This window comes from Erpetoichthys calabaricus, chromosome 16 (assembly GCF_900747795.2).
Source record: "Erpetoichthys calabaricus chromosome 16, fErpCal1.3, whole genome shotgun sequence".
NCBI classification, from domain to species: Eukaryota; Metazoa; Chordata; class Cladistia; order Polypteriformes; family Polypteridae; genus Erpetoichthys; species Erpetoichthys calabaricus.
Window position 1 is genome coordinate 895,770 of NC_041409.2, and position 14,356 is coordinate 910,125.

Genomic DNA, 14,356 nt, shown 5'->3' on the forward strand with positions numbered 1-14,356 from the left:
AATCTTTGTATACCTATTGACAGTCTTGGTGTCACAATCTCTTCTAATCCATTAACAGCTGTGTTTGGTGGACCCCCAGATGGACTTAAAGTGAAGAAGGACAAACAAATTATAATGGCCTTTATTTCACTACTAGCAAGTAGACTTATCTAACTAGAAGAATCCTAGCTCACCTCTTTTAAGTCAGTGGGTAACTGATGTTATATACTATTTGAAATTGGAAATGATCAAATTCTCTCTTAGAGGATCTGTGCAAACGCTTTTTAAAAATCCTGGCAGGATCTAATCAATAACATTTTAGAGTATGCATTTACAACGAGGAATAGGATTCTCTTCCTTCTTTTGTACTCTTAAAAGTTTTACTCTGGTTGCTGGCCCTCTTCTCTTTCTCATGGGTGGGGGGTGAATTGCATTTAGTTTTGTTTAGTTTGACTTCATTGTATGGAATGTTACATGCTTTTAATAAAATCAATAACATTAAAAAATAAGAGGATTTGTATTTAGGAATGAACTCTTTACTCAAAGAGTTGTGGTAATCTAGAATAAACTACCGAGGCATGTTGACGAAGTGAAGTAGAAACCTTGACAACCTTTAAGAAAGAAGTTTGTGATTGAGATATTGGGGCAGCTCAGCTACTAGCTAATCAAATCTTGCATCAGTTTCTCAGACGCATCGAATTTTGTTGCAGGAGCATGTTACCAATTTCTTTCGCTACTTCAACGACGTTTAATTTAAAACCAACTTCATATTTTCTTCTGATCGAACGCTCCATCGTAGATAAGGGATGCTCTTATGATAAAGGTGTATGAGGGTGTCAGATACAAAAAACACAAATCAGTGCAAATGTTGCTTCGGAATAGTTCGGGTATTACCGTGTGGTCACGTAGACACAACACATAGAAAAAAAAAGGCAGTGTGCTCCGTGGTTACTATCTCAGGTGGGCGTTAGCATATCATAATCTCTTGGACCAATAGCGTGAGTTTTCCGCATTCAACTTACACGACCGACATTATAAGATACCACAAACTATACGGTAAAATCAAGCCCCAACTTATCGAGGGGGAACTTATTTGTGAGTATATACAGTATTTGTTGTACATGTCCTCCTGTTCATTACTGTTTCTGAAGGAAGAGAAGGACTGAGCAACCATGTTTAGCCTTTTTGCCACAGCAAACCTCATTAGAGCAACCAGTTTAAAAAACAGATGTTAGAAATAAGAGTAATGATTGTTACCTCCTTGAGGGCCTGTACCACTGATAACACCCTTTGTGCCCACGTCTTGCACCCATTAAGTCATGCATTAAAGTACACAAATTAGGACACCAGATGTGCCTTATTTACAGAAACTTACTTGTCCCCGACAATTCCCAGGTTGATAGTTGGATAGCCATGTTCCTGAATGGTGGCGAGAAGCGTCGACCTATTGCTGTCTCTGATCTTCCCAGGATGAAGATCATCTTCGGGATTAAGCAGCTGAAATGTAGGCAGATACAGCGGTTAGATTAGGAGCCAAATCAGAGACTTTAAATTATTGCTTATTTAGCACTGTTTTATATTTTCAGTTCAGACTTGGCATTCACATCTACACAGTACAGCTACACTTCCTGCATTCTAAACCAATGACATGTCCTATCTGTAGTTCTACCACATAGACAAATCAACTGTGACCCCTTCCCAGACTATGGTGCCCATGTTGTGTTAAATACATTTACTGAAATTTCCTGGAACGATCATTTGGAGGACGGGGTGAAATATTAAAGACAAAGCCTTGGTTCCCATTAATGGGGAATGCAGTTAAAGGAGGCAGAGGACTTGCTCTTTCTAGTTGTACCATTGCAAGAACTCTGACAGAGAGTAACATCAATGCAGGGGAAGCTGTTATAGACACCCGGCTATGTAAAGGGAAGTCGATGGGCAGCAGGAGGCCGAAATATGTTAAGGTCAATTGGTCTAAGGAGGGAGTGCACCCTCATCTGTTGTAATTTATGATATTTCTATCTGGTTTCATTTGAATTTTGATATAATGAAGGAAATAATATTTTAATTACTTTTACATTTTGAATGTTGGTTGTGGGCGGCACGGTGACCCAGTGGTAGCGTTGCTGCCTCGCAGTAAGGAGACCCGGGTTCGCTTCGCTCCGGGTTTGCATTTTCTCCCCGTGTCTGCATGGGTTTCCTCCAGGCGCTCCGGTTTCCTCCCACAGTCCAAAGACATGCAGGTTAGGTCGATTGGCGATTCTAAATTGGCCCTAGTGTGTGCTTGGTGTGTGGGTGTGTTTGTGTGTGTGTGTCCTGTGGTGGGTTGGCACCCTGCCCGGGATTGGTTCCCTGCCTTGAGCCCTGTGTTGGCTGGGATTGGCTCCAGCAGACCCCCATGACCCTGTGTTTGGATTCAGCGGGTTGGAAAATGGATGGATGGATGGATGTTGGTTGTATTTGTTGTTATGAGTCTCTCATTTCAGTTTTACTGTTGCTATGAAAATGCATGAATTATAACAAGTGTCATTGCATGCAATGTCTTGGTAGCTGCCTTAGTAAAAGTGACTGATGCATTCAAAAGACTGTTTGAACCTGGTTCCAATAAAACAATGACTTTTGCTATTTCTGCAATTATATTTAAGTGAACAATGGTCTTGAATCTTTGTTTAAAGCTGAATCCAAACTAGACGTTCACGCTCACGGCCCTAGTAAGAACTCCAACTTCTGCTCTCTTCTTTCAACGCCTTTTCTCAGCTAAAACAAATCTTTGTAACTCATAACTGTTTGTCCTCTTGTTTCAACTGAGACCAACTACCCTTTCAAAGATCGTATTTCTTTCTTAGAATATGTATATATTGTGAAACAGGCAGACAGACCCCAAATAGTCACTAAGGAGTGTTGGGGTGACACAGTTTAGAAATAAATCAAAAACAAAGAATGTGCTGTGGCACAACAAAAATGCCGGTCAACATTGGCCTGAAATGAAAAGATTCTCTGTCTGGAGCAAAAGATTTAAAATCACATGGGAGCCCTGCCCTCTGGGAAGATCTGGTCAGAATGAGAAGGCCACCTTACAGGAGCCGTCCACTTTTATGGAGCATGACAAGAATGAGTGGAGCTTGCTCTGGGCATCGTGGGCAGGATGAGGCATCATCCTTGGACATCTCCTAGTAAAAGACAACATGCAGTTAGAGTTCTGCGGAGCCTCACCACCATAGGCCTCTACGGAGACGGTGTCCTCAAGCTGCCCCTCACCAGCCTCACAGAGGAGTACAAATGCACTAAAACACAACTGCAGATGACATTGAATGATTCTCAGGACAAAGTGATGAGGAGCAACGCACCAACCTTGGCTATTGGGCGAAAATGGAGACCAGCAACAGCGGTGAAGGAGGTAATATCAGCTCTCAGATATGCTGACATCGTGGGGAATGTTCAGCATGGAAGAGGAGGCCTTGGCCTTACAACTAGCCACCCAGCCTGGAATAAAGCCACTGCTCAAGCACGGAGGAGGATGGTGGTGGAGGAAGTACGTCGTCAGGTGGAGGCTGCAAGGTGGGCCAAGGCAGTCTCCCTTGGCAAACAGGGGCAGTGGACACGGTGGGACAGTGTCGAAAGGAGGAAGCTTAGCTGGAACGATGTGTGGGCCATGGAGGCGAGGAGTCTGAGCTTTACCATCAGAGCCACTTACGACATCCTACCAACACCAACCAATCTTCATCAGTGGATTGGTGAAGATCCAGGGTGTGCCCTTTGCTCCAGGCCAGCCTACCTCCGGCATATACTCACAGGGTGTAAGACCAGTCTCACCCAAGGGCGATACACTTTTCGCCACAACCAGGTCCTAAAGAGCCCTGCGTCCACAATGGAGGAAAAACGATCTCTCATCAATGCCCTTTCACCACCAATATCTAATCACCAATGGACGACTGCCTTTGTCCAAGAAGGTGCTACAGTTACGAGGAGCAACTCCACACCATCGGAGAGAGGCCAGCTGTGCTTAGCACACAACTGGAAACTGCTGGTAGATATTGGCCAACAGTTGGTGCTTCCTCCGGAGATTGCCACTACTACCTTGAGACCTGACATGGTGCTGTGGTCCCCTTCCTTAAGGAAGGGTTACATTATTGAGCTCACCGTACCCTGGAAGAATTCTGTGGATGAGGCATACGAACGGAAATATCTATGCTATGCTGAGTTAGCTACTGAAGCACAACATTGCGGCTGGACCATGGAAGTTCGTCCAGTGGAAGTTGGATGCAGAGGGTTTGTGGCAACATCTACCATGAAACTGCTAACAGACCTGGGAATTAGGGGCCAGAGCCAGCACGCAGCCATCAAAGCTGCATCAGAGGCAGCGGAGAGAAGTAGCCAGTGGCTTTGGATGAAGAGGAATACCCCCTGCTGGGCCCCCAAGTAACAAGCTTAGGCTGCCATAAATAGGTTCATGAGATGTCAGTCATTTGACACCAAAGCGACTCTCATGACTAATTGGGTATGGGATGCAAGCTTAGGGCTGATCACCCTATAGCTGGCTGCCTCTGGTGAGGGTGTATAGTGTGAAAGGCCGAAACACCCCATGAGCCAGAGGAACACTACTGATGATGCGTCCCAATATTCTACAAACTTCTCCAAGTCTACCATTCACCATTCACCGACAAGCGTAACTGAACCTATTGTACGTGTTTGCACAAGGATAGTAACATCTCATTCTGTGTTTCGTAATCTGTGACAGTGCCCCTTTTCATCCTGGAGTGGTATCGCTCACCCTAACAGAGCTGGGAAGATGATCCTCAGACGCACATGTGTGAAAATATAAATATAACTACTACACATAATGTACATTAACACCTCAGTTCATTAAGCAGATGCATTCCAGGACTTTAGTTTATTATAATAAATTTTGTGATCAAAGGGAGATGTGTACTATAGGAGGAATAAGGAGACAATGAAGAGCTTGTGGCATTGTTTATTCTACAGTCATGCCAAAACTACTGTCTAATTCAGTGTTTCCCAACCTCGGTCCTGGTGAACCCCTGTGGCTGCAGGTTTTTGTTCCAACCAGCTTCTGTTTTTAATTGGACTCCTGGGCTAATTAAGTGAACTGTTATTTCCCAAGTTCTGTGTTTTGGGAACAATATAGAAATTAGAAAACTAAGTTTGGTAAATATATATATATATTATGCACATTATACAACCCTTTTTATTATGAAAAGGTTAAGTTAGTGTTGCTGTGGGAGGTTCGGAACGCATTATGGGTATTTCCATTATTTCTTATGGGAAAAAAGTCTTGACTTACAACCAACTTGAGTTACAACCAGACGTCGCGAATGAATTGAGTTCGTAAGTCAAGGGTCCACTGTATACCATGTTTGTGAAGAAAAAAACTTTCACTTGAAAAATACCAAACTTGTCGTTTAATATACATTTAATGAATAATGTTAATGTCTTTTGGCTCACGTCTTATTTTTGTCTGGGAAACTTGAGTGTCTGCAATCTGATCTAAAAGTCGTCTTCCCTTTTTTGTGCTCTAGATTTCCTTTATTTTTTTTAATGTTTTCGACGAATTCCTTAAATCGATTCTCTGAAACAGCTATAAATGCATTTGTGATATCATACAGCCACAAACCAACAACAAGTCGTACTCCGTTGTTGTGGTGATACTGCTGTGTATTGAAATAACATCAACAGTTTAACTTATGACATTTGCATGTCATATATTTTGAATAAAGATTACAGTTCCTGTTGTGTGGTGGGAACACAGTACACAAAAGTGGCCAGGGACTGGAAGTGGCCCAGAGCACAACGTCATACAGGAACTTATTGGTTCCTGAGCACAAAGTTCCTGTGGCAGGAAAACGCCTTATATCTCATCTCATCTCCTGATTACTTCCATTAAAAACTTACTGTCTCTTTTAGAGTCAGAACAGTGCAAAGGTGCTGCTGGCCTTGTCTTTATGATGCCTTGAGATGCCAGTGTAAATCTTACGCTCGTCTGCCTTTGCAAACACATTCAAGCTAAAATCAGGCAACAAAGGGGACACTAGGATTAAACCTTAGTCAAAACTATAAAGACATGAGGAGGAAGAGGAGAAGCGTGAACTGATGGCTCACAAATAGCAGCACAAAAGGTACACAAAGGCTGGGGATGCAGAACATGGAGGTTCTCCTTCATACTGGCTGAAAGGATTAGAGATGCAGGTCAAAATGAAATAAAAAATGACCTCTCAGTGAAGGGTAGAGTGAAAAATACCTAAATGTCCAAACCAACATGAAAAATAGGCCAGGAATAAATGGTGAAACAGAATTTTTGCTATTTATTACTTTGTATTAGAGATGCAGAAAAAGAAACTGTCTCTGCTTGAGCAATAGTGACCAGTTGCTGGTGAGCAGTGGATTTTGTTTGGTGATGCACATTGAGGACCCTGCTGCTTAGCTCAACGCACTTTCAGAGCAAGATGGGGAACAAACTGCACCTCCAAAGGTATACCTCCTCACTTACCTCATTGCCTGTTGACATTACCGCCACCACTGGGAATTTTTGGACTTCCACTTCCGTCACCCCCACGGTGGCTAGCAGACCGATCTCTGATGGGCCCATGTGAGTCCCCTTTGCCAGCACACACTCCCCTCTTTTGATATCATGGCCGATGGGTCTGGAAAATGATGAAGCTATTAAAGGGTGCTGGAGGGCATTGGGAAATAAGAGGCATTCCAAAATGACCAAGGAGAATAATGAAAAGCAACATGTTGGAGATGAATACCATACAATGTAAAGGCAAAATCTTCTTAATAAGACTTCTCCATAGCATTATTAATTTATTATTATATAATACCCTTCACTGATGTCAGGTGCCACTTGGTGCCACCAAGACCAGAAAATGAAACCATCAAGCAGATTAATAAAAACAGACTCAGTCTCACTGTAAATAACAATAATTGAAAAAATATGCATTATGAGGTGAACATCACAAATGAATGATTCCTCAATACATAATAGAAATAAAATCTCCATTGGATCCCCAGTGATGGAGAACAACTGAAATAAAAAGGAAGTAAAAAGTGGAGGCTGGGCACAGAGTGAAAATACGTTAATTCAAGCTTTGAGTGTCACACGAATCTAAGAGGACATGCTCAATGAAGAGGGACTTTGTGGCTACGAAAAACACTAAACACATCTCAAACCCAAAAAGTTTGAAAAAGTAAAGCTAACGAGAGATGAAGGTCAGCCTGGAAGGAGTTTCTCTGTATAGCTCCCTCTGCCCTCGCCCTGCAGTATCACTTACCTAATATCCTGTCCTGGCCGAGCTTGCACTAAAATTCGCACTTCAAGTTCTTCCGTGCCCTGAAAAATATTTGACAAAACCATTCTTTGTGAATTGAACTCTGTACCAATAAGACATTTTATACCATCTAGTCATGTGACTTCTAGATATTAACATGGAGGAAGAGAACTAAGAGCACTAAGTGTAGTGAATCTGCGTTTTGGCATTTTATGCTGTGGTTTTTCCCATTTTTAGAATTTGCAAATATGACTTTCCTTCTGTTTATATTTTTATTGTTTGTTGTTGGTGCTATTATTTTATTATTTTTGTGCGACTATATTGTTTATAGCATTGACATCTGTGGCCGGTTGCGTGATCAGGTGCCGGTGTGACACGTTACAGCCTTGTGCAGTTCTCATGTACATTTGTGGTAAGTAGCATTTGGTATTAAATCCTCATTTGTACCTTCTAGTGATGAGCATTTCGATTCACTTTACTGTTTTGATTCCTTCAAACAACTTGATTAAGTGAGTGATTCATTTGATTCATCGACTGTATAATAACAAACAAAACCTTTCCATTGGCTGTTCCCCTTGACTGAATCACAAATTAATTAATTATTTGTTTAAAATATATTTTTATTTTGTATAATAAACATGCTGATAATTCATAAGGCACAACATAAAAATCTTTCAAAGTATGAAACATGACAATATAGTGAAAATGCATAATTAAAATAAGACACTAAGTTCAAAATCAAAAGTGAACAAGAACTGTGTGACTCATTCTTGTGTAATGATTCAATGGTTCAGCTTAAGCACCAAATGAATCGTGCGAGTTGTTTGCAAATCAAAGGAATGAGAATCATGTGATTCGTTCTCAGGTAATGACTCAGTTTGAGCTTAACAATCTAGTTCAAGATACAATGAGCCATAAAAAGTGTGTGCTCAAGTAAAGCTGAAAGCAAATAATTATTAGAAATCAGAATATGCAAAGAGCCATCAATGTATTAAGTTAATATTATGTTAGTTTATTCTGTTTAAAAACCCAATTAAAATTTTATAAAACAAGCAGTATAGAAGAGTATATTCTTAAAGTCTATGATTTGGATATATTCATGAGCATATATGAAAATAAGCACTATATCTTAGTGAATGTTAGTATAGCAAGGGTTAAACCTGTATATTTTTATTTTTCTTAGCAAGCTGGAAACCACCAATATTTCATGAGTCAAGGTCAGGAATGTAGAGAGAGGCTGACAGGCAAGCCTCCCTTTTCCCAGGAGGTGAATGTGAGCTGAGGACTACAGATTATGGTGGCAGGAACTGGACTGGGATCAAGGTGGGGAGAGGGCCTGTCAAGTGGCCATGATGGATAAGATAGAGTGCTACGCTCATTAGGCTGGGAAATATTGGTGGTACTAATTAGAGGCAGGACCACCCTGTGTTAGGATATAACGGGTTGGACAATGACTGACTGACCAAGGTAACGGGAAGCTGGGACTCAGATAGGTGTGAACTCTGGATAAGAACTGTAAATAGAAGTAAGACGGCCCCATTGCTGGGCGCTCATGTCATTTGAATTGAGTCCGTGTGTACATCATGTAATACAGCTTGATTCTGTCCACATATCCTGAGGTTTCCGTGTTTATCCTTTGAACAGCGTGTTTCTGCCACAACAGCAGTTCTAATATGAATGTGTTGTTACTGTATTGTACCTATAGGATGATCAAGAGAATCGTCAGTGGTGGAGTTCTCATTCAGTGATAATGATTAAGCTCTAACTACTAAAGAATCATAAGTTAAGCGATCAAGAATCCTGAATCAAATAGGCGGTATTTGCACATGCACTTTAAATATCTAAACGAAAGAGTTGAGCTCCACCAAATCAATTTGTTCGCGCTCACAAAATGATTCCTATGATTAACTGAAAAGAGTTATTTAAAAATAATGAATCAATCTACAAATGGCCAATCACTAATAAATTCCATCTCCTAATTAAGTCCTTCTTCAATCATATTTTTACTGTCCAAACTGGAAAAGGCAAGCCACAAAGCCAAAATGTTAAAAGCATGAAGAATTAATAAAAGTCAAAATATGGGCCAGAGGCTGGCAAGTCAATCGATACTAAAGAGAGAAAAAAAACAGCAGGGCTATGAGTCCCTAAATGTCTATTCAACATTATACAAAGTTACTGTCTGTTATACCTGCATTATCATCACTCTTTAATTTAATATTGTTTTTTTGCTGGAGTATGTGAATTTCCCCTTGGGATTAATAAAGTATGTATGTATGTATGTATGTATGTATGTATGTATGTATGTATGTATGTATCTATCTATCTATCTATCTATCTATCTATCTATCTATCTATCTATCTATCTATCTATCTATCTATCTATCTATCTATCTATCTATCTATCTATCTATCTATCTATCTAAATTGTTACATTTCGTTTTGTTTCCCAACCTAAAAGTTTGCATGGTGGCTGAATGCTAACCTCAAATGTCATTGTGACTTTGTCTATCATGTGATTGCAGGGCAAGTATGTTGCTATCATCAATTGGAGCGTAGCTGCTAAACAATACACAAAACGGTGGCAACAGTGATAAGAAAAGAAACACAAAATGGTGGCTCCACAATATACACAAAATAATGATAAAAAGTGAAAAGGAATGTACAACATATGAACCAATGGGCAATCTGAAACTATCAAAACCTTAGAAACATAAACTCATTTCCTTTAAACTACTGTTCCTCTGTTAAGCGTTCATAAGTCAGTCTGCCAATGAGAGCATTGAGGGCATCCCTTCATGAAAAAAGTATGCGCCACTGGTTTGAACACAATACACTGAAATAATAATCATAAGACTGGCAAGGGGCGATGAATTACATTAACTTTCTTATAATATTACTCAATGAAGAAATAATTATTACTAGGATATCTTAAACAAAATGCTTAGTATTAATTCTTTTAGACTATAAGAAACCTTCTTTTCTTGTAAAATGCAGATGCTCTTAAATAACTTGGTGTTAACATGTCACAATGGATGCCTGTACAGAGGCAATGAGGAAGCAAACACTAAGGCAAAATGCTTAAGAGTACTTAAGAAACAATACCAAAGTGAGTGAGTACAGTTGTGGGACACGTTTCCTTTTGATGTATCTGGATGCAGTGTGTTGCCACTAGTGGGAGCAAAAGCTAAACGATCACATAAATGTAGCCACTAGGTCAGTGGTCTCAAACTCTGGTCCTGGTGGGCCGCAGTGGCTGCAGGTTTTCATTCTAACCCTTTTCTTAATTAGTGACCTGTTTTTGCTGCTAATTAACTTCCATCCATCCATCTATCCTAACTACAGGGTCATGGGGGTCTGCTGGAGCCAATCCCAGCTATCACAGGGCGCAAGGCAGGAAACAAACCCCGGGCAGGGCGCCAGCCCACCGCAGGGCGCACAAACACATTAGGGACAATTCAGGATCGCCAATCCACCTAACCTGCATGTCTTTGGACTGTGGGAGGAAACCGGAGTACCGGAAGGAAACCCACGCAGACACGGGGAGAACATGCAAACTCTACGCAGGGAGGACCCGGGAAGCGAACCCAGGTCTTCTAACTGCGAGGCAGCAGCGCTACCCACTGCGCACCGTGTCACCCTCTAATTAACTTCTTTGAATTAATTTTAATTGACTTGTTCTTGAAGTTTCAGACCCCTTAATTGTTTCTTTTTCCTTAATTAGCAGCCAAACAATAAAAATATATAAAATGAGCCAAAACATGACCAGCAGACTGTGTCCATCATACAATATCTGAAAATAAAGAAAGGTGAAGCTCTCAGGGATGTTGATCTCCTCAGGTCCACAAAACTTTTTATCACTGTTCTTAGAAAAGAGAAAATCATTAATTGTGGAAATGTCTGCTACTGCATAATGAGAGCAGCAACAAGCCATGGAATTAAAGAACAGGTTTAATTAACAACAAAACTCGGCCAAATTAAGAAACTGGTTGGAGTTTGAGGCCTTGACTTAGTTGGCTCCTGTTGGCTCCCTCACTTCTCACTTCATTTCTGTTTGGGTGCAATTTAAGGAAAGAAATGAAGCAATTCAGGGGAACAAATCTTAAAAAACAAGTCAGTTAAAATAAAAGGAAAAAGAGTTAATTAGCAGCAAAAACTGGTCACCAATTAAGAATAGGGCTAGAATGAAAACCTGCAGCCACTGAGGCCCTCCAGGACGGCAGTTTGAGACCACTGCATCAGGTTATAATGGAATTTGTGGGGTATCAGTATCCTTTATTTAGAGATGGATGGCACCCTCATCAAAGTCCCTTTACACAGGTGCAATGCCAGGATTTACCTTCATAAGAGATCAGGCAGGTTCTTACATCGTACCAACACGTGTATATATTTTAGTCCCAAAACATCGACAGCAAGTAGCACCAGAAGGACACCACTAACATTGTTGCGTTTAGGAAAGGTCAAGCCTTAGTAATAACTGGCCATTACTCCAGGTTAATGCTGACAGATGATGCCAGAGGTTTTCCCTCACCTGGAATAGATACTATGATATTGGAGTATGGAGATATAGTTCTGTGGCAAAAGGGAACTGAGGTTAAGAGAAAAAAAGAAGAACAGGTAAGAGGACTGAAGAGGCTTCGAGGGAAAGGAAGGTAGCTGTGACCCCAACTTTGTATTTGTCCATAACTACCAGTCGTCACACCAACAGAAACCTTCCTTTCCTGAACAAAAAGGCTTCATGTCTCAGGTCAGGCTGGGCTTAAGACTGCGAGGCAGGGCCACACAACACAAAATGTCACAAATATGAATGTACGCTAACAAAGTGTTGCTGTTTGCTGTATCCAACTAAATCACACTAACAGCAGTTTACATTTATTCAATTATTATTATTGATATCAGGTGGAACACGTACATGACTGAACATCAGCACATTGTTAGGTGTCTCCATATGAACAACATAAATACTCACATCTTCTGATTCTCTAATGAGCTCTGTATCTTCAACCTGGACAACTGCATCAGCACCGCATGGGATGGGAGCTCCTGTCGTCACTCGCATAACTTGACCAGGCATCACCGTGTGAGTCGGCTGAGGAAGGTAAACAGAAAACATCTGCATATATTCAAAGATGTGCATGCAAGTGAACATAAACTTTCCTGTTACTCCGTCCTACACTTGGCTATGGACCCAAGGTCAAGTACTGTCCTGTTTGTTTGAATTTCTACCCCATTGTCATTTCTTATTCACTTGCAAAGCCCCTATAAAAGGCATAATGTTTCAATTGACTAGATACCTGGTCTGTCAAAGCATATTCAATTGTGTGCAAGTGTCCACATAACTTGCACACCTCCTTCTAACATTTGATAGAAGAGTTGCACCGTACCTGTTCACCAGCCTGAGACTCTCCAATGATGAAGCGATCTCCTGGACCATCAGCGGCTGAAATAAAACACAAGAGATATTACCAAGGGGCTCGAGCAACTGAGTTCAGTTAGCAACATTATAAGCTCCAAATCATGTCACGCTGGGTTCAATCTGAGTAATCCAGTCACTGTTTTCCATATGCATGCCACGCATTGAACTAATGCTACAAAACATTTTTTTTTTGTCTGGGTGGTTGCAGAACTACAAGATTCCATATCTTACAAGTCACTTGATTTCAAATCCCACTTCTGGCACCATATATGTCACCAAATCCCATTTCTGGCACCAAACCAGTCTCAATAAGACTTTAGAAATAAGGGGAAGGAAAAGAAGAAACCAACACTGAACTTGATCTTCTTTATATGGAGCTGCCTTAAGAGTTTTTTGTATGCACAACAAACAGAAGAAAAAAGGTCACAGAGGGGCTTGAAAGTTGATTGCCCTTGGCCCTCAATGCTCATCAGAGAGTTGCTGTCAGTCCGGAGCACTATAATGAAGTCTGTCCTGTGATGAGAGAGGTTTGTGGCATTGTGCGTTTTTAAATAGAGACACCACGGCTCAGGTTCCATGCGAGAAAGCGTCCATGAGCGGCCCAAGGATTAATGGGAGAATTGACTGGTTGTGCATCTGTGTGCAGATGTGCACGGGTTCGTCAGTTTCCACGTTAGTGTACTGGGCTTCGTGATTGCAGCACTGACATCCAATCAGTGTATAAAAGGATGTGTGTGGGCAGTGCTCGAGTGGGCTGAAGAGGGTCACTCCAGTTGTGTGACTGGCACTTAAAGAGAGCTCCTATGTAAGCTCAAGGAGTGGCAGTGGGATTTGAAGGAGCGAGCCTTGACATAGCACCCTGCTAGGAGCCCGGGGTGACAGCAGGGACCCATGTCTGTGATTTTAAAGGTTGGCTGTGCCTGTCAGGAGGACATCTCCTCCCATCTGAGGCAAGCAAAGGAGCCGTCAGCTTTTAGAAGGAAGTGCTGTGGCTTGTCTGTTTTTAGAAGATCGCTGCTTTTTGGTACTTTTAACCTCATTTTAGAAGATTATTTATTGGATTTTAACCTCCACTGACTACCTGATTTTTTTGTATTACTTATTTATTTATTGAGGATCGTTGCACTGAACTTTGGACACTTTATTGTTTGCTTTTTTAATAAAAGCACAAAGCACCTGCACCTACCTCTTGCTGATTGTGTGTGAGTCCTCATTTTCCCAACTCATCCTTGGTCTAGGCCTATCGACGGTTAATTGTAGAATGGTAAGTCCACCTATTTTGATCACATCATGCATTTACGAATGTCTGTTCATAGGATACGGCTTACATCCCCCTTTCTTTGCGCATTGAACATGTGATAGGATGCCCCCTTTGCAATAAGACAGTTTGTGAAATTTCATCCCTGCTGGATATTCTACAGTCAACTCTAAGTGGTATTATTGGAAAGTGGGAACATTTAGGGACAACAGCAACTCAGCCACAAAGCAGAAGATCACGTAAAGTCACAGAGTGGGGTCAACAACTGTTAAGGTGCATTGTGCGTAAACATTGCCAACGCTCTGCTGATTCCATAGCTGAAGAGTTCCAACTTCCACTGCCATTAATGTAAGCACAAAAACTGTGCGGTGGGAACTTCATGGAATGGGTGTCCATGGCCAGTAGCTGCATGCAAGCCTC

General features: G+C 41.3%; 2 protein-coding genes across 12 annotated transcripts in view; both read right to left on the reverse strand.

The window, feature by feature from the left end:
• si:ch211-10a23.2 (Galectin-related protein A-like) overlaps positions 1-14,356 on the reverse strand; it is a 493,745-nt gene that overhangs the window by 306,480 nt on the left and 172,909 nt on the right. The window lies entirely within an intron of this gene.
• Positions 1-14,356, reverse strand: part of LOC114666444 (gephyrin) — a 415,661-nt gene that overhangs the window by 21,741 nt on the left and 379,564 nt on the right. For all 11 annotated transcript variants that reach the window (XM_028821308.2, XM_028821307.2, XM_051920119.1 and 8 more), the window contains 5 exons: positions 12,647-12,702; positions 12,232-12,351; positions 7,269-7,327; positions 6,485-6,638; positions 1,355-1,476 (listed from right to left, as the gene is read on the reverse strand). In XM_028821308.2, the coding sequence (XP_028677141.1) occupies positions 1,355-1,476; positions 6,485-6,638; positions 7,269-7,327; positions 12,232-12,351; positions 12,647-12,702 (511 nt within the window). The remainder of the gene's footprint in view (positions 1-1,354; positions 1,477-6,484; positions 6,639-7,268; positions 7,328-12,231; positions 12,352-12,646; positions 12,703-14,356) is intronic.